Source organism: Anopheles bellator, chromosome 2, assembly GCF_943735745.2.
Source record: "Anopheles bellator chromosome 2, idAnoBellAS_SP24_06.2, whole genome shotgun sequence".
In the NCBI taxonomy this organism is placed as follows: domain Eukaryota; kingdom Metazoa; phylum Arthropoda; class Insecta; order Diptera; family Culicidae; genus Anopheles; species Anopheles bellator.
The window spans coordinates 24,117,438-24,134,752 of record NC_071286.1 but is presented as its reverse complement, the minus strand read 5'-3'; the positions used below and the strand labels follow the sequence as shown (position 1 = coordinate 24,134,752).

At 54.0% G+C, this 17,315-nt stretch overlaps 4 protein-coding genes across 4 annotated transcripts; 2 read left to right on the top strand and 2 right to left on the bottom strand.

Moving 5' to 3' along the window:
• Nucleotides 1-3,721: 3,721 nt before the first annotated feature.
• LOC131207227 (IQ and ubiquitin-like domain-containing protein) lies at nt 3,722-9,871 on the top strand. Its single transcript, XM_058199836.1, has 7 exons — nt 3,722-4,092; nt 4,152-4,288; nt 4,355-4,688; nt 8,324-8,670; nt 8,789-8,967; nt 9,085-9,220; nt 9,327-9,871. The coding sequence occupies exons 1-7, from the start codon at nt 3,722-3,724 to the stop codon at nt 9,869-9,871; spliced, it is 2,049 nt and encodes a 682-aa protein (XP_058055819.1).
• Nucleotides 9,872-9,959: 88 nt separating this feature from the next.
• Nucleotides 9,960-12,323, bottom strand: LOC131209649 (FAST kinase domain-containing protein 3, mitochondrial). The gene is made up of 6 exons (XM_058202760.1): nt 12,178-12,323; nt 11,802-11,987; nt 11,552-11,739; nt 10,447-11,485; nt 10,314-10,383; nt 9,960-10,246 (listed from the first exon to the last, which is right to left on the bottom strand). Exons 2-6 carry the CDS (start codon nt 11,983-11,985, stop codon nt 10,027-10,029), a joined length of 1,701 nt encoding a protein of 566 aa, XP_058058743.1. The 5' UTR covers nt 11,986-11,987; nt 12,178-12,323; the 3' UTR covers nt 9,960-10,026.
• A 412-nt stretch (nt 12,324-12,735) lies between these two features.
• Nucleotides 12,736-15,458, top strand: LOC131210953 (MOB kinase activator-like 1). The gene is made up of 3 exons (XM_058204280.1): nt 12,736-13,133; nt 13,273-13,433; nt 13,651-15,458. Exons 1-3 carry the CDS (start codon nt 13,120-13,122, stop codon nt 14,121-14,123), a joined length of 648 nt encoding a protein of 215 aa, XP_058060263.1. The 5' UTR covers nt 12,736-13,119; the 3' UTR covers nt 14,124-15,458.
• Nucleotides 15,459-15,588: 130 nt separating this feature from the next.
• On the bottom strand, nt 15,589-17,233 carry LOC131210952 (retinol-binding protein pinta). Its single transcript, XM_058204279.1, has 5 exons — nt 17,012-17,233; nt 16,599-16,952; nt 16,208-16,534; nt 16,032-16,127; nt 15,589-15,970 (listed from the first exon to the last, which is right to left on the bottom strand). The coding sequence occupies exons 2-5, from the start codon at nt 16,805-16,807 to the stop codon at nt 15,772-15,774; spliced, it is 831 nt and encodes a 276-aa protein (XP_058060262.1). The 5' UTR covers nt 16,808-16,952; nt 17,012-17,233; the 3' UTR covers nt 15,589-15,771.
• Between the last annotated feature and the right edge of the window lie 82 nt (nt 17,234-17,315).

Sequence of the window (17,315 nt, the reverse complement as noted above, 5' to 3'; positions counted from 1 at the left end):
TCGAGCAGTCTTCCGGTAAAACCGGAAGACATCTTCACCCAAATTGAAGCTAATGGGACGGCCCAAAAGATGTCATCAGCTCACCGGCATGGAGCCATGGATGGTGGCCGCTGGCCGAATTCTCATTCGCAATCTGAAATGGATCAAATCGCACGCAGTTTACACGGGAGTCGGGCAGAGTGTTAAGTGCCCGCTCGAGCCGTGAGACCTTCGCTCCAGACGTCAGGTGGCTCCAAGGCTCCAAACAAAGCTAACAGACCCCAGTCCCCAGACCACCAACTCCGGAAGACCGTAACTGCACATTTGTGACTGCACTTTGCATGACGGGGTGGCCCACTGCGGGAGGTGAAGATTGATGAGTTTCGTTGTGTCTGCCCCGAGATCCTCACTCCGACCACGGCCACGCGACGTCGGACCGGGCTGGAACCGGTACCGGGCGCTACACGCCATCTACAGAAAGGGGGCCACATTCCAAGTCCCGGCCCGGGTTGACTTCGAGCCCGGATAATTCGGGACACCCCGGAGCCGAAATCCAACTACAGTCCGGTCCGGAATCCTGCGGCGCGGATCACGAGCAGCAGCCGCAGCAACGACAGATGCTGAACATGATACGCCGGCACTTCCCCGCTTACGCGCCAACCGCAAAGCGGTCCGTAATCCGCAAGACGCATCCGTCGCCCCCCTTTCCTCGCGGGTCCCCGGCAGCACTTCCCGCCGCGTGGGGTTGTGTCATTCGATGCCACGGTTCGGTGACGCACGGCTGCAAATCAATGGTTGCACATAATTCAGCATAAACAGTTAACCGCAGGAGGGCGCTCGGGCGATCCCGTGTGTGCCAGTGTGCCTGTGTGTATGTGAGGGGAAAGCAACAGAAAACATTCTGCACGCTAAAGAGAGCACGGCCGAGCCAAACGGGAGTGATTACTGACACATTTGACTAGGTCTGAGGGGGGCCGGTGGCTGAAGGAAGTACTTCAGTGGCGGCGCCGCGCTCTCTGGTGACGCTCAATCGCTCATTCAGCGCGCCCATCGCGGTTCGCGTGCGGCGCAAAAACCGTATTTCCCACGCGCACGAAACCGCAGAATGGGATTTAATTATATTCTCGTTCGTCTTCGCCGGCGGCGGATCGGCCACCGGCTGGATCGGCTGACAAAGATTTGAGGCCGGGCACAGGCTGTCATCCGGGGGCCCCGGGGCGAGGGGAGGGGCGGGGCGTCCACCCACACGGCCCCAGTTCGCAAATCACCGCATCGCGCGGTTAGTTCCCGTTACGCCGTCGCCGACGCGACGCGGCTGGGAAACTTGGGGCTCGAGCCTCGGCACCGCACCGGTTGGCACCGAAAAAAGGTTCGCGAAATGGGCTGAGTGGTACTGGCCGGGGGCGGGGGGGACTCGGGTGCAAATTGGGCAGCGGACGCATCGATTAACCGTTGCACCACGCCATCGTCCCGGGGGGGTGGTTAACAGCCCGGACTTGCCCGATGCTTGTCGCTGCGATGCTCCATGGGGCCGCCCGTTGTTGTTGAGGGGCCTCGGTTTTCACTTTCGTTGTGAACCCTCCCCCCACACGCGAGCGAGGAGGGCGTAGAGCGTAACGTTTCGATATTATCACTGGCTGGAAATTCCGGCCCCGATCTCTGTGGCATCGTTCTTCGCCGAGAGGTGCCAACGAGCCATTTACAGTTGGATGCCTCTTTTGTAGTTCACCCCCCCGGGTACATGGATTGACGGCTACCCGAAGCTAGAACTCCCGGTTTCATCCTTTTTTTTTTGCAAATCTTTTGACCTAAAAATAGGACAACTTTACCACCTTTTCCTACCTTTCAAAACTAATAAGAAAAACTATTTCAAATAGACCAATGTTTGGAAGATTTAAATTAGAATTGAAATTGTTAGATTGTTGGATTAATTTCATTCTTTGGGTGATTGTAGAAAGTGGGACAGCATTTTATTGCAATAATTTGTCTAAAAAAATATTTTAATGTTCTCCTAATACGACATTTACGAAGAATATTTGGATGGGCGTTTCATGTTTGCGAATTTTATTCTGGATTTGAATTAAGATGTTTTTTCGTTTCCGAGTGACTTGCTTGCTTGCTGTTGTTCAAGTATCAACCGTTGACGCAGCTCATAGTAGATTAAACCCTTCAGATCCCACCATTGCCGATTTGGTCGGGCAACCCGGGATGGTGGATGGTTCTTCTGCACTTACCCAAGATCTTTTCCGCTTACGATTCTCACAATAAATCTTCTGTGCCTGACCGAATGCCAGGCGTGTCCGCCCTTTGCGTCCCATGTAGTAAGAGGTTCCGCACCCAAAAGGAGCCCAGGCCGAGGTGATCATTCACGTCCGTCCGCACTGAGTCTAACCGTGTGGCCATCGAGATTATTATTATTGCCGGCAGAGAATTGCGCCGAAGCGCCGGAGTGAATGCGCACAGCATAATTGGTGGTGCTGCAGGGGGTCGCCCTCATGCTCAGTGCTTGGTGCCGGTAAAACCGCGTGTTTATTAGCGCGCGGAAGGATTATCGCTACCGCACTGCACTCTGCACGCGTCACACGATACCCTCCAGACCCGACGGTCCTCCGTAGAGATCTTTGGGCAAAACTTCGCCGCTTCTTCGCTGGCAACCGTTCTCGGCCGTGGCACGGGAGAGATGAATGATTTGTGATTTCCGTGCGCATAATTCCACCGCGATCGGATCGGCAGTCCGGAGGGCGTGGTACGAAATCCGCACGGATCGGATAACCGGAGGGCAGGGTCTTTAGATAAAATGGGAGCACCGGGCCCCCCCCAAATGGATGGGGTGGGCGGGAGGTGCCGTCGCCATGACATACGCACATACACCCACAGAGTCGGCTACAGTTATTTATGCGATGGCAAACATTTCATAATTAGCGGATAGACCGCGGCCAAACGCCGTCGTCGTCGTCCATTTCCATAGAGTCAACCGCCAGCCAGCCAGCCAGTCAGCCTGGGGGTCCGAGGGCCAAGAACGAGAGACTGAGTGGGAAGAAGACGACGTTCTTGGCCGAAACGCGGCGCGGTCAGCGGACTTCTGAGCGGATGCCGACGGAACGCCAGCACTTTTAACTGCCCTCTTTAGGGTGTCCGGGCCCGGCTCAGTGATGCCGATTGGATGATTATTTTAGAAATTATTTCCATCCCCCCCCCCCCACAGCAAGCCGAGAGCCCCGGCGGCCGGCAGCGGACGACACAGTTCACCGAAAGCCGAAAGCGAACCCGCTGCCGGAAGCCGCCGCCGGAGCTTGGTCAGGGTAATGATTATCATCACTGCACCTTCGCCGCGCGGTAACGTCTTACGGCCCCTGGCCCGGGGAAGAAAGTTGTTCTTGGAGCCCGTAGTAACCTGTGCGCGCGCTCGCTCCATAGCAACCGACCGCCATCGTCATGGTGGAAGTTGTTTTCCGCGTTTGTTTTCCATCGGTCATTCCCGCGCGCTGAAAAGCGTCCACGTCACGCTTGAACCCGTGGCCGTCAGTCAGGCAGTTACAGGAAATTGGCCACCGAGGACGCTCGCGAGACGAGATCGCTGCCCGTTGAACTTCCCGGTCTCTCGAAGAGAAACAAAAAAACCCCGAGCAGTTCGGGCCCCGGTGGGGAGAAAGTGCGAAGTACCGGCGGTCATCGGTCCCGCGGCTGGAGGCGGACCCAGCTCATCGAACGGCCCGTCATCAAACGGTTTCCCGCCCCAGGGATGGAGCCAGCCACGGGGGGAACCGTGGAATCGTGCTCGGGAGTGACTTCCGGGCCGGCGCTCCAAAATGCCGGCGCCGGACGGAAGTGTCGCAAAGACGTAACCGTAAAGTTCCATCTCATGAAATCACAAGTGGTGGCCCACGCCTACCCCAGCCACTACACAGTGGACGAGGTGCGCGAGCACATTGCGTGCAAATTTCAGGTGAAATCGAAATTCCTGCTACTACGCCAGGGCGGCGCGGAAGTGGCCGGGTACCGGCGGCTCGGGGACATCTGCGTCAGCGAGTACAACGTGTGCGATCTGGAACTGCTGCTGACGGAGGCGGCCCGCGACGAGCACGTGCAGCTCAACCTGAAGCTCTACTACAAGTGAGTCGAAGGACGGACGGCCTCTGTAGCACCCCGCACCGCATTCTATCCGCTTCCAGGAACCTGACGCTTCCCGACATCATCACGGTGCGCATTCCGGGCGAGGACGGCAAACCGAGCCGCGACGTGGTGGTCGAGATCGAGAACCAGGTGATCACGAAACCCTTCGTCGGTGGCTTCATCAACCGGCAGACGAGTAAGGCACACACTGGCACTCCTGACACCCCTCGGATGGTCCACTAAAACCTGCTCAACCCCACAGAGATCGAGTACCACCATGCGTTCAGCCAAACGGGCCCACCACCGGTCGGACGGCCGGGGGCCAAGTTTAGCCGCGACACGCAGACGGTTGCCGAGCGGCACACGACCACCGCAATCCCGCGGGACCAATCGGCCCAGCTCTGCCCGCTGGAGTTGGAAGATGCGGCCAGCGGGCGGAAGGTACCGAGCGGGCCGTGTCTGGTGCCGCACCCGTACGAGTCGGCGCAGGAGCTCGAGCAGCGGACCGACACCGTCGGCAAGGTGCTACTGATCCAGCGCAACTTCCGGCGGCTCCTGTGGCAGCGATTGATCCGCAAAAGTGCCGCCGAGTGGAGGTAGGAGGGGGGAGTGCGGGACACACGGAACGAGACCGAACGAGAGATGGGGCTCACTAATGGCCACCGACACTGATTGATGCCCGCGGCACCGTTCACAGTTCGGTGGTCGCACCACCCGGTAGAGCACTCCTGGCAGGCGGTGGGAAGGGGGGGGGCACTAGTTCTCACGTGCCGGGGCCATTATCAGTGTACAGGCCACACACGCTAGTGTGTGCCATTTTCTGCCGATGCACCTCTAGAGAGGCACGATTTTCGTGCGATTTATGTTGCGAAAGGAACGAAGCTGATGGAAGCGAAGGTGTCTCAGTAGGCTTGTATTCGCGGCTGAGTTGGAGCACCTTCTTTTCGCTGTGGATTAGGTTAGCATAGTAAAGCTGGGCCAACTACAACATCCGGAAGGACCTCAGTGAAGGACCTCAGAAGGCTCAGTGACTTTCTTGGTTCCTATTGACCTTCGTCCTATTGTCTCTTTCGGCCATGTGTTTCTGACACTTGTCTATCGTACTGATCACATGGCTCTTGCCTGCAATGTTTTAAGTTGCAGGCTAAACTCACACTGGTCCCAGGATATTTTCAAGATGCAGGCTGGACCAATGCGGTTCCTGGTTTGTTTGTTCAGATTTCGTAAAAACTCCTCGGTCTATCGTGTTCTGCGTCGTGGAAGTAATGTGTTTGAATTCGTAAAACTGGTCTGGGAAATCGTCGCGTTTTCAACAAATATCGTTATCACCTAAACCCTTTCTGGCATTTTGCGGCTATCCATTAGGGTGTTTTATTGGTCAAAAATTTGTCTAAGTCATTTTCAGCTGTTCTGCGGTTGGTCATTTTCAAAACAATTGATGATTAGAGGTTGCAAGATACGGCCTATATTCTGGATGTGTTAAATCTTCCGTTCTAAGTTCCGTGAACTTCCGTAAAAGCCATCAAAATATGTGTGGTCTGACCACATCGTGATGGAACCCAACTCCATTTGTGTTGTAAAATTTTGGTCGCTTCTTGCTGAATGCTCCGTCCAAATGGACCTTGTTTGTGATCTTTGTGGGCTTTAAAATCGTTTGTGGAAAGTTACTTCCGTTGATGATGATCAATTGCATCACTGCCACTTTGTCATTATTCTCCTCTTGATTTCGGTTCGATTTCCTTGTACTTATGGTTGTGCGATCCATCGCAGTTCTTCGCCTAAGTTGATGTTGCACCCAAAAATCGAGCTTCTACCCTGGAAGTAGATTTTTATCTGTCATATGGTTGATGTTTAATGCCTCCTGTGATCCTACTTGAGAACAGTTGCGAAACTTCAATCGCTGTTTCAGTGACTATCTGACCATAGCGAGCTTCCACCTCCCAAAATTGAGAATTCCGGAAATGGAATCGAGCAAACCACTCCCGGAGTCCATCGATCACTAACGGCAAACTTCACACCTTTTTCGGCAACCGTTCGTAACGTTTTTGTCTTTATCAGCATTTCTGAAGATATTTCATTGCTAATTACAGATCGGTGAAATGTAGGCTCTTAGGCGTCACGTTTCTAGCAAGTGTCTGACAAAATCAGATCAGTAATGCCCACCGATCGCCCGGTTGCCTCCCTTTTCCAACCATTAACCGGTGAGGGCTGATGAATGATTCCGTTCCGGAGTTAATAGTGCACAAACTTCCACAGAAGCACCGGTGTGGGCACGGTGACCGCCTTTCACAAATATTGCTCGGCCCAGCCCGGTCGAACCGGCCCGGGATCTATGAATAAATCAGAATGATATGAATTGAGAGGTAGCTTAGCACAGCGCACACGTTGCGAACCGTATCCGCGTAGTGAGCTTCGGCAGGACGCCGTTCCGTACACCGTTCGGGATCGGCCCCGAATCGGTCACGTCCCAAAGTTGGACGCTTCCAATGGGCGGACGGACTGATTGAAAGCACTTCAAACTCCCATAAACTTATCTGGAGCGGCCAGCAGCGACTATCTCGGGCAGTGCCCGTTCGGGCCATCGTTAGTTCTTTTTCGATGCACAAGCCGCCGGTGGCTCGATGTGGTTCGTAAACCCGAAACATAAACGCCCATTTGCGGTGGCCAGTTTTGCATGCTCGCACCCGCAAACAGGATAAGAACCACCTGCCAAACACCCCGGATCGGTAGTCGATTCTTGCACCTCGCCAGCCGATGCGTGGCGATCGTCCATCAATCCGGGAGCTCGCGCCCGTAAAGCCGGTGGTGCGTTCTACAGCCACGCAGCCGTGAGCTATGCTACGCTATGCTACACGCGCTCGCTCGCATACCTCTTTCGGTCTGCGGGACCCACCGCGGTGTTTTCCCCGATTTATTTCCTTTCCCATTTTATGGTCTCTGACTTTATTGCCACGAACCGATTCGAGCGGAGTTGCGAATTTCAGAGTGTGGCCAAACACAGTCTCGCCCGGAGATAGTGCCGGAGTTCCGGGATGCGACCGATTGGTGACGCTTCGCTAAAACGCGTCGCCGTTAGAAACGTTCGATGATCAAAATGCAGTTAATGGCGCACTTTTATGCCTCCATTCTCCCCCACACAACTCCCCCAGCGAGCGTGACTCCGGAATGTGGTAGGACGTCCCATTAGCTGCGCGGACCCGGAGCGGTGCGCTCATTAGAACGTTCCCGCGGCGCTCCCGGAATCGGAATCGGTGCCCTGAGACGAGCGGCGCGCGGTGCTTGGCACCGGGGCACGCGCGCCCCGGTTAGTCGCCCGGGCGCATTTCATTACCGGCAGTCCGTTACGTACTTAGGGTGTCTTAAATAATTGCGCGCCGACTTCTGATCACTTACCGCGTCGCGCGGCGCACGGTGCGACTAGCGGACCGATTCGATCCGCTCGGTGGATGATGGATGTAGAGTATCACATCCGATTAATCGGACGACTTTTCCCACTACCCACGATACGCGCGCGCGCCCCGGCCGGTCGTGGGCGGAACGGGCCCATCTCGTGATTACTAGCTCGCCGACGGCCGAAGAATTTATCGATCACCTCTCCAGGCGCGCGGGCGCTGCACGATCGACAGCCCGGTCGGCCGGTTGGGAATTAACTAGCTTATCAAAGCTTCCTGCTCATGATGATCCTGCCGGCCTGGCGCGTCTTGGCGAAAAGGCGAAAGTCCCGGGCCGTACGTCCTACGCCCGCCGGGAAAGCCATCATCCCGGCGACCGAACGATCCGCTTTGCCGTCACAACGACCGCGCTTACGCTCTCTGGGAGTGGTGCTTCGGGGGGTGGAGTGCATTAATTTATTAGTGAAATTTGTTAAAGTAATTGATTTCCTTCGGGCGGACACGAAGCCCGCGGCTGGCGCCCCTGGTGGCGTCAGGTTTACAATAGTAATTTTGACAAATGTAATTAACTATCTGCCTCTGGCAGGTCCGCCGCCGTAGCCCAGGAGAAGACAACAGCGCGGAAAACGGTCCCAGCGCGGGGCCACAGGGCCAGAGATAGAGCTCGAGTTAGTTTTACGGCCCTAACGGAACTAAGGATACTTTCTTTAACGGTGCCCGGTGCAGTGCCGCTGCAGTCTGTGATCGTTAGTCGTATTTATCGGCCACCGCCGACAGCCCAACAATGTCCGATCATTTCGGAATCGGGTTTTAACACTACCTTCTCGTTTTTCCACCAGACAACTGCAGCAACGGCAGACCGAAAACGAGTCTTCGGCGCAGCAGTCGCGAACGTTGGCCCACAGCAAAACCTGCGTGGCCCGTGCCTTCCCGAAGTCGAAGGAAGAGTTCGATGCACTGTTCGCACAGATCCACTGCTGGAAGGAGAACGAGCTGAAGCTGATCCGGGAGCGCTATTCGGGGGCGCCCAAGATCGCCGAGATGAACATCCTGCTGGACAAGGGAATCCAGCTGCTGAACGGTGTCGAGCGGCAGCGGCGTGCCATCCAGCGCGAGCAGTCCGACGCGGTGGTCGAGCGGCAGCTGGCCAAAATCAGCGAACCGAAGCGATGGGTCGGCTGTAACAGTAAGTGCGCCATTTTAAAGTGTCGTTTTGTGCTGTCCGCTTCCGCTTCTCGAGCTCAACGCGGTGCATCGCTCTACTCCTTATTCCCATTCCGTCATCTACTTGGACGTGGAAACAGACCGTGTAATCGAGATGGAAACACCCCAAACGCAGCGGGCACACTTTCTGGTGCTCTACTACCGCCGGCTGAAGGAGGCCCAGTCGGGCGGTACCGGTGCTGACCCGCAGGAACGGATCGCCCTGCTGGACGAGCTATCGGACGTGATCGTCCAGGAGTGCCACCCGGCGACGGAAGAGGTACCGTTTTGCGTTTTGCGCGACTTAATCACAGATTACGGCCGCGATTCCGTTTCGATTGCTTTCATGTCTGTTCCGACCACCGCTTCGGGGTTTTTCTTTCGGCGTTTCCCACAGCTAGAGAATTTGCTGCAACGCGAACGCAAGCTGCTGCTGTGCCGCATGGAGCCGGACGATCTGGTGCTGCTGCGAAAGCGCCAGCTAACGCTGATGGCGGAAATCATACGCTCCGATCCGGCCAAGGCACGCGAGAGTAAGTGTCCGTTCCACCGTTCTGCCCATTCGGCTGTGCGATCATTTGGTTCCATTTCTTCCATTTCCTTTCGCCAACAAACAAACCTGTCCGGGGTCAATACCAGAATCCGTTACGAAGCTGTGCCGCAAGTGCAAGAAGCTACGACCGGCCAACGCGTTCACCGTGCACACCCGCCAGCGGACGGCTGATGTGTGCGAAACCTGCACCTCGCTACTCGGTTCGACAGTGGACATTGCCGTGTACCGGTCGATTTTGCGAGCCGTTCGGCGCGACGAACGGAAGCGCGGTTCGCTCGCTTCGTACGCGTTCATCATCCAGGAAAATGACATCAAGCACATAGTCGAGCGCATCTGGCACGGCCACTCGGTCATCTCGAACGACGCCGACCGGTCCGATCTGATGCTGCCGCGCTGGAACGTGTCCCAGGATTGGGCACCGTGGAACTGCGTCTGTCTGACGGAGCAGGAGACACGGGCCCATCTGAAGCTGCAGCGCCTCGACCGGCACTACCAGCCGAGCGTGATGAAGGAGATCCAGAGCAAGCACGCGCTCGCTCGTTCCATATTCAATCAGCTACGGGAAATCGACCAGGAGTTCACCGAATCCGGCGACTGGTGGGCCGTCGGTCTGGATGGCAAACTGGTGTAGGAGCGGACATGCCGATGGGCGCACTAAGCACGCCGGCCGTTTCTTAGTTTTGTTTTCCAATTTTTTGTTTAGTTTTATTTGATTCTGTTGTTTTTTGTTCCTTCAACGAAAACGAGCACCTTCGCTGCTACACGTGGCTTTTAGCGTGCCATTGACTACTGCTTACTGCTCCCGGTAACGATCGATTTGAACTTTTTCTGCAAATACTCAACACGCTTCAGCAGCTTATCACTGGTGCTGAACTCGTGATACGGTATCGACAGGGCGGTGTACCCGCGCCCCTCCAGTAACCGCATGTGAAGCGTTTGTATCCCATTAAGTGCCGGGTGCGGTCCCTGACACATATCGTGGTAATCGTGTACGAGGATCGCAATTCTGGAAGGCAAATAAACAATGTGTCAGAGTGTCACTCCGGGTTTGCGGTGCGGTCGTCTTACGTTACCTTGTTCCTTGTGGGTGTTCTTTGTCCACCGGCAACGGTAAGCACTTTTTATCGAGGACGCATTCGGCATCTGGAAGGAATTAAGGGAACGGATTAGCGGCCACCGGTGGGTTGGTTTCGTCGAACAGCATACCAATTGAAAATCCCATCTTGCTGGGTTGACTAATCTTAACCATGCTCTCCGAGGGTATCAGGCTTTTCAGTGCATCCAGCATGCCCGTTATCAGCACCCGCTTCTCGTTGGTTGCGTCGAACGGTACGAACAGTTCCGTTTGGTGCGAAACAAGTAGCGACTCAGTGGCGCCCGGAACACGTGGCGCCACTGCCGCCAGATTCAACAGCTTCATCTTCATCGACGGTAGCACCGAGCCGCGCCGTTCCTCCTGCAGCCGGCGATAAAAGTCCACATTCAGCACCGACGACAGCTGCTCGGCGTTCACCGCATTCAGCGCCGTGAGCGACCAAACTGTGTTCAACCAGTCGGCCGTTCGGATAAAGTCGTTCTCGGACACGTGCACCACCAGCTTCGCTTTCAGCGTGTCCATGCACATCGGTTCGTAGTTGAGTGTCGCCAGCGACAGAAGCAGCGAAACAAGCTGCGCCGGTTTGCACAGCTCGTGGTGGGTCACAACCCAACTGCAAAGACTGTCCAGCACAGTGCCATCACGGTACCGTAGCATGCCGAGACTGGTGAGGATCGACACGATCGGTGCCACTTTGTCCTCGTTCTTCGCCAACTCACTGTCCAGGTCGGAACAGATGCGCCCGGTCAGCACCACGTCCCGATAGTTTAGGCTGGCCATGGCGTACAGCAAATCGCTACATTCCTTCAGGTCCATGCGGCCCGGATTGCTGGCGATGTTGAACGAAAGCGAGCGCAGCAGCGGAATGCTTCGTTTCTTTTTCTGCGCCAACGATGCCATCACCTTGATCATCTGCGGAAGCGTTAGGCCAGCGATCAGCTTGGCTGCCTCATCGTTGGCCGCGATCTCCAGCACCGTGTTCAAATCGTCCCCCATCAATTCCTTCCGTTTCGCGCTCTTCGGGGGTGCTTTTCCCGCGCGCCCAGTTCGCCCGAGTAGACTGCACAAACTCACAAACCGTGCGTCGGCCTCAAAGTCGGAAAGGTTCGCCTTTTTGATAGAGCTCCATTCGGCCAATATTGATACTATCTGAAAGGTGTGCAAGGTGGTTATCACGTGCAAGGGAACCGAATCGTCACTTCCACCGTCTCATACCTTTAGCGCCTGTTTACGGTTCACTTTGGTAGCATCCGCCACGGCTAGCAGCTCCGCGACAGTGTTTGCCTTCAGAATCATCTCATCGACCAGAATGTCTTGCTTGCTGTCCGCCGTCGGGCTGGTCGGTTCTTCCTTGCCCGGATCGTCATTGCGCAAGGAAGCGAACGCGGCCGCAACAATCGGATCTACAAACACGCTCGCTCGATGATTGATCCCACTTGATCCGGCGGTGGCAAAAGTTACTCACTTTTCCTTCCGTTTGCAGCGGCGACCGTTCCTCGGGCAACATTCGGTTGCACTTTTCTCCGTTCCGATCCATTGCCACCGTCCGGGGCAAGTACTTTGGCCGCCGCGGCGCTCGTCGATATGCTGTAACCACGAGCACTGAAACAGTACCCTAAGGTGCGATTGATAAATCGCACGGTAATCATAACTATTGTTGAAGCGGAAAACAGAAAACGACATTAAAGAAAACATTCCACGACCGGTTCCCCTACACATTTTATGTAATATGTTTATCAGCCAGCTGCACATCGGACACAGTAGGCCAGCAGCGATCGCACGGTTATTTTGTGGAGAATTGCAGCCAGGACGAATCGTCCTCGAAAACGCCCGATACTTACTGTTTATTCTTATGCTAAGCCAGCCAGTGATCAATAAGTTATTGACTCTACAAATTCTACAACCAGCCGGAGGTCGTCGGCTAGCGGGCGCAGTTTCACTCAAAACATGTCAAACTGGGGGCGCATGCCGCATTTGACAGCACACTCGTAACTACACTGCCGTTCACCACTTTTGCCGATCGAGAGAAAATTAGAACTACCTCAAAACGGCCACGGGAACTGCTCGTAGCTAGTGAGGGCATAGAGTTTAGCTAATTGTTTTGCGCTACTGCGAATGGCTCCAAAAAAAGGAACATATCGCCCGTATTTTGATCTGCAACATGAAAATGAGAACCTCACCTTTTCGCAATACACCTTGCTCGCAGTCGGCTGTCAGTTCGGAGCACGGGACGTCTCGCTCTCTCTCTGTCACCGCACCTGCTGGCTCGTTCTCTCGCTCGCACCGCTGTCATCGGTGATTTCTTTTACGGTTCGTTTTTGCTCGCTTGCTGCCAAAAACGTCAGATTTAATCGCACACGAACGTAGGGCGAGCTCCTATTGTTGCCTGGTGCGGAAGATTCCGTTTTGTTTCGTCTCCTAATTTTCGTCCCTCCATTAGCTTTGATGTTGTTGCTGCGTTCGCCGTTGCCGTAGGTTGTCCAGCCGGACGTTGTTTGTCACCCCGTACCAATAGTAGTGCCCGGTTTCGCTGTTACGTTTTGGATCGGTTCGTTCGATTCGGTTTGGTTCGGTTTGCGTGACTTTGTGTGGCAGCCAGGGTAACTTCCTTCTGCCCAAAGGCATCGAACCACAGACCCAGCACCTTCGCTCGCCCCCACGGGAAAGGGGTAAGGCTAATTGGAAGGAGGTTCTCAGTGGGAATCGCCGGGGACGGATTGGTCCCGTGTGTTGTGTTGCCGTGCGTGGTGTCTGCTGAATCGAGAAGATCCACCCAACGCGAGATGAGCTTCTTGTTGTAAGTAATCATCCGTGGCGCACTTTTCCGTGTTCGTTCCACTGGAGAGCGCCGAGAGAGAGGAGGAGGACGTGCGTAATACCAAACCCCTTAATGTGTTCCTTTACCACCCCCGAAAAAACCCCACCCAAAATCGCAGCCGTTCGAGCAAAACATTCAAACCAAAGAAAAACATCCCGGAGGGCACACACCAGTATGACCTTATGAAACATGCGGCCGCCACGCTCGGTTCTGGCAACCTACGAAATGCGGTGCAGCTTCCGGACGGCGAAGACCTCAACGAATGGGTTGCAGTAAATAGTAAGTGTGCCCGCCACGCATCGTTGCCTCGGTGGCTGGCCTCGTGGTGCTGTGGTACTGTCACATAATGCCTTATCGCCATTCTGTCCCCGCCAGTGGGTGGTGGGTTTTCACTTAAGTCACGTTCCGCAGTTCCGAGGCACCACGATGGCTTTCGTTCGCTGTTCTTGCCAGTAGCCCGTCACTATCATGCTCAACCTCATTTCCCTTGTTTTAGCGGTGGATTTCTTCAATCAAATCAACATGCTGTACGGTACGATAACGGAGTTCTGCACCGAGGACACCTGCGGCATCATGTCGGCTGGACCGAAGTATGAGTACCACTGGGCGGACGGGCAAACGGTAAAGAAGCCGATCAAGTGCAGCGCCCCGAAGTACATCGATTATCTGATGACGTGGGTGCAGGACCAGCTAGACGACGAGACGCTCTTTCCGTCCAAAATCGGTGTGCCGTTCCCGAAGAACTTCATCAACATCGCCAAAACGATCCTCAAGCGGCTGTTTCGGGTGTACGCTCACATCTACCACCAGCACTTCTCCGAAGTGGTGCGGCTGAGCGAGGAGGCGCACCTTAACACCTCGTTCAAGCACTTTATCTACTTCGTGCAGGAGTTTAATCTGATCGATCGCCGGGAACTGGCACCACTGCAGGACCTGATCGATAAGCTTATCACGAAGGACGGTCGATAAGAAGCGTTCAAGCGGAGTGAAGCCTGGGGAACTTTGCTAGCCCCGTTTTGGGTGGCGATAGCCTAACAGCTATATCATCCCCGGAACTGCGATGCCCATGGATTATGTGGAGTTTGTCCCGCCAAGACACTACCTATCCTGTCATCCCACCTTCCTTGGCGCACCAAATCGACCACGATACCACTCATCATCATGTGTCTAATTTATTTCCTTTGCCCACTCTTCGCTGCAAGTTCTCGAATTTTTACGATTAAAGTACGATTTTAATTTTAAGCTTCCGATCCGACCCGTGGACAGGTCCTACCAGCGAGGGACCGTAATTGTAGCGTTTTATGAAAACGTGCTCGTCCAGCCGCGTCCCGATGTGCGTCGCGGGTTTGACTGCGTGCATATTGTACATACCGTTGATAGAAAGCCAATTCTCCGTTCACACTCCGTTTCCGGTTCTTTCGATACTCAGCGATCTGCTGTTCCCGTTCGTGATTGTCGCTGGTTTATCGTGCTTGTTGCACATTTGGCCGGGAAACCAAAATAGTGTTGGTGTGCGTCAGTAACATCCGCCTCGGATGAGATGAAGAATTTAGGCTTTGAAGCAGGGAAAGCAGCTCGGCAATCGCGTTAATGGACACCTCGAGCAAATTCATCGTAAGTGTATAGCAGAAAAGCGGTGGGCAAGTTGAGGCGATCATACTCTCATTTTACCCCCTAAGCGAAATTAACTCACTAGCCAACCTATGTTAATGTAGCCGCCTTTAGGAAGCAGCAGGTTTTGTGTTAATGCACGTCCCAACGCGCACCTCCGCCGAGTGCAACGGATTAACATTCATGCTCCGGTTAGGGGGAGCAATTCTGTCGAAAACAGTCGTGGGAACCAAGGAAAATCGCTTTTCTCGCCACGCCCGGGCGTGGCAAGGAATGCCGAAGAAGTGAGACGAGTCGTATGCAAAACACATGGGAAAAAACGAACCGATAATATGCTACAAGCAGCGCCAACAATGACTGAAAAGGAAAAAGGCACAGGGCAGCAGAGGTGTGTAGACGGAGAGATACATGATAGATGTAGCTTTTTTTAAATATTACAAACAGAAGACTCAGCAGCGCAGGGAGCAACCGAACAAAGTGGTATACCGGAGTGCGATTGGCCGCGGCGCGTCTGCGGTGGAGTGTTTTGTCCCTCCGCCGCCCTGGTACATTTGCTGTCCCCGGCGTGGCCTGCGTGCCCAATGTGTAAAGATATAGCTTAAGAGGAGCACTTTTAGATTTCAAAAGTAGTAACCGCCAAATGCTGGCGAGTTTGAACCTCGGCGGCAATGTGAACGCATTAAAGTATGATAACTGTAGACTTCTTTTTAAATGGTTTCACTGAGTTTTGTCTTCCACTTTTGTAGTTCTCTTATTTCGTTGTTGGTTACGGAGTTACATCGCCCTTTGATTTTCCTCACCGAAAGCTGATAAAATCCGCTCCTATGCACCGTGGGAAATCCCAACCTCATCGTGGCCACGATAAGGATTATGCACTATCAGTTGTGATTTGGACGCGTTTAATCACTCTTATTGGGCGTATATTTCGTTAAACGACTCGTCTCTGAACACTGGTTCATAAATATAAATTTCTCGTCTTTCGTCCGCTTTCTTAAAACTGAACCGCTTATAAATCGAAAACGTTCTGCTGCATTCGAGCATAGAAGGGTGCATTCCTGAGGACCAGTTGCTTCCAGTGATCGGCCAGTTGCTGGTACGTTTCGCCACTGCCACCCAGCTCCGGCGGCAGGTTCACCAGATCCTCTATCGTGGAGCCCTTCTTTGAGATAATCACACGTTCCTTCAGCTTGGCGCTCATAAAACTCCTAAAATCAGATCATTAGCGTGTGGTGGTAACATCTTCAGGTGAAAAAGGGCAAATCATACCTAAAAACGTTCAGCACGATGTTCACGTGAATCGGCACATTAACGAACTCGAGCAGTTTCGGTTTGCAGGGATAGTTCTCCCAGCTTTCCACGGATCTAAAAACAAAACACAGATGGAATGCTTCCGGTAAACTGTCGGAGCGCTATCGGAAAACACGATCAACCACTTTACACACTTTTTGATCATCGACGGAGGTAGCTGCAGTGCGTGGCCAAGCGTGACGCCTTGCATATCGAAAATAGCCACCACACCGTGCAGAGAGATCGTCTCGTCCAGGTGCATCAACAGGTCGAGAATCATTTTGTCCACTTTGAACACATTGTCCTGCTTGTGGCGCTTGGGATCATGGGCGGAGGTGCGAACGATCACAACCTGGCGGTTCAGTTGGTCTTTTTGCAGCAACGGTAGAAACACGCCGATGTCGAACAGTTCTTGCAGCTCCGGCCGCAACGGGTCCCGATCGCCAAACCATTCCGTCAGTTTTTCTCTGTTCTTCAGGAACCTGCAATTAAGCATCCATCGCGATTAACGTTCCCACTGCACCCTTCTGAGAAACGGTCACTTACGTGGTGAGTTTTTGTTTCGTCTTATCAATGTTGTACTTCGTGGTCCGTAGAAAGTATAGAATTAGCTTCGATTCGGGCGGAATCTGAACCGACGGGCGCTCCAGCTGCAACCACTGCTCGATCGTCGCAATGCTGGCGGTTCGCAGCTCGATCGTTTCCTCAACACCATTGCCCACCGAAACAGGGGCGCTCGTGATTTCCTGCCTCATGGTGACTTTTTCTGGTGTGCTTTTTACACTGTCCCATTCGTGGCACGCGAGATTAGTATAGTACACCCGGCAGGATGGTTCACGTTCTAATGCGGACGTGCGGACGGTGCTAGCGTGACACGAGCCGCCTAGATGTATCTGATTTCTATTTTGTGATAACGGTTGATAAGACTGAGTTAGGAAGTAAGGCGAGTAACAACAAACCTCAATTAATTAGAGCATTGTAATGGAACGAGATCGCCAACGAGAGCGAGTAGCGCGCGCACTCCGTTCAGCCAATGCGGTGAGACAATTCACAATTAACGGTACATTGTCTTAGTATGGTCCGGGGGGGCTACTGCTGGATAATATGCTCCAAATTCGATGGAGAAACCGGCGCACGCTAGCGCATTTATCGCAAACGCGCAAGCGGCCCCAAGCACTAACGCTAGCGCATCGAAGCGCAACGCAAATGCACTCCCCTCTCCAGGCGAACGTCAGCTGTTGACGTTTGTTGACATTTTTAAGC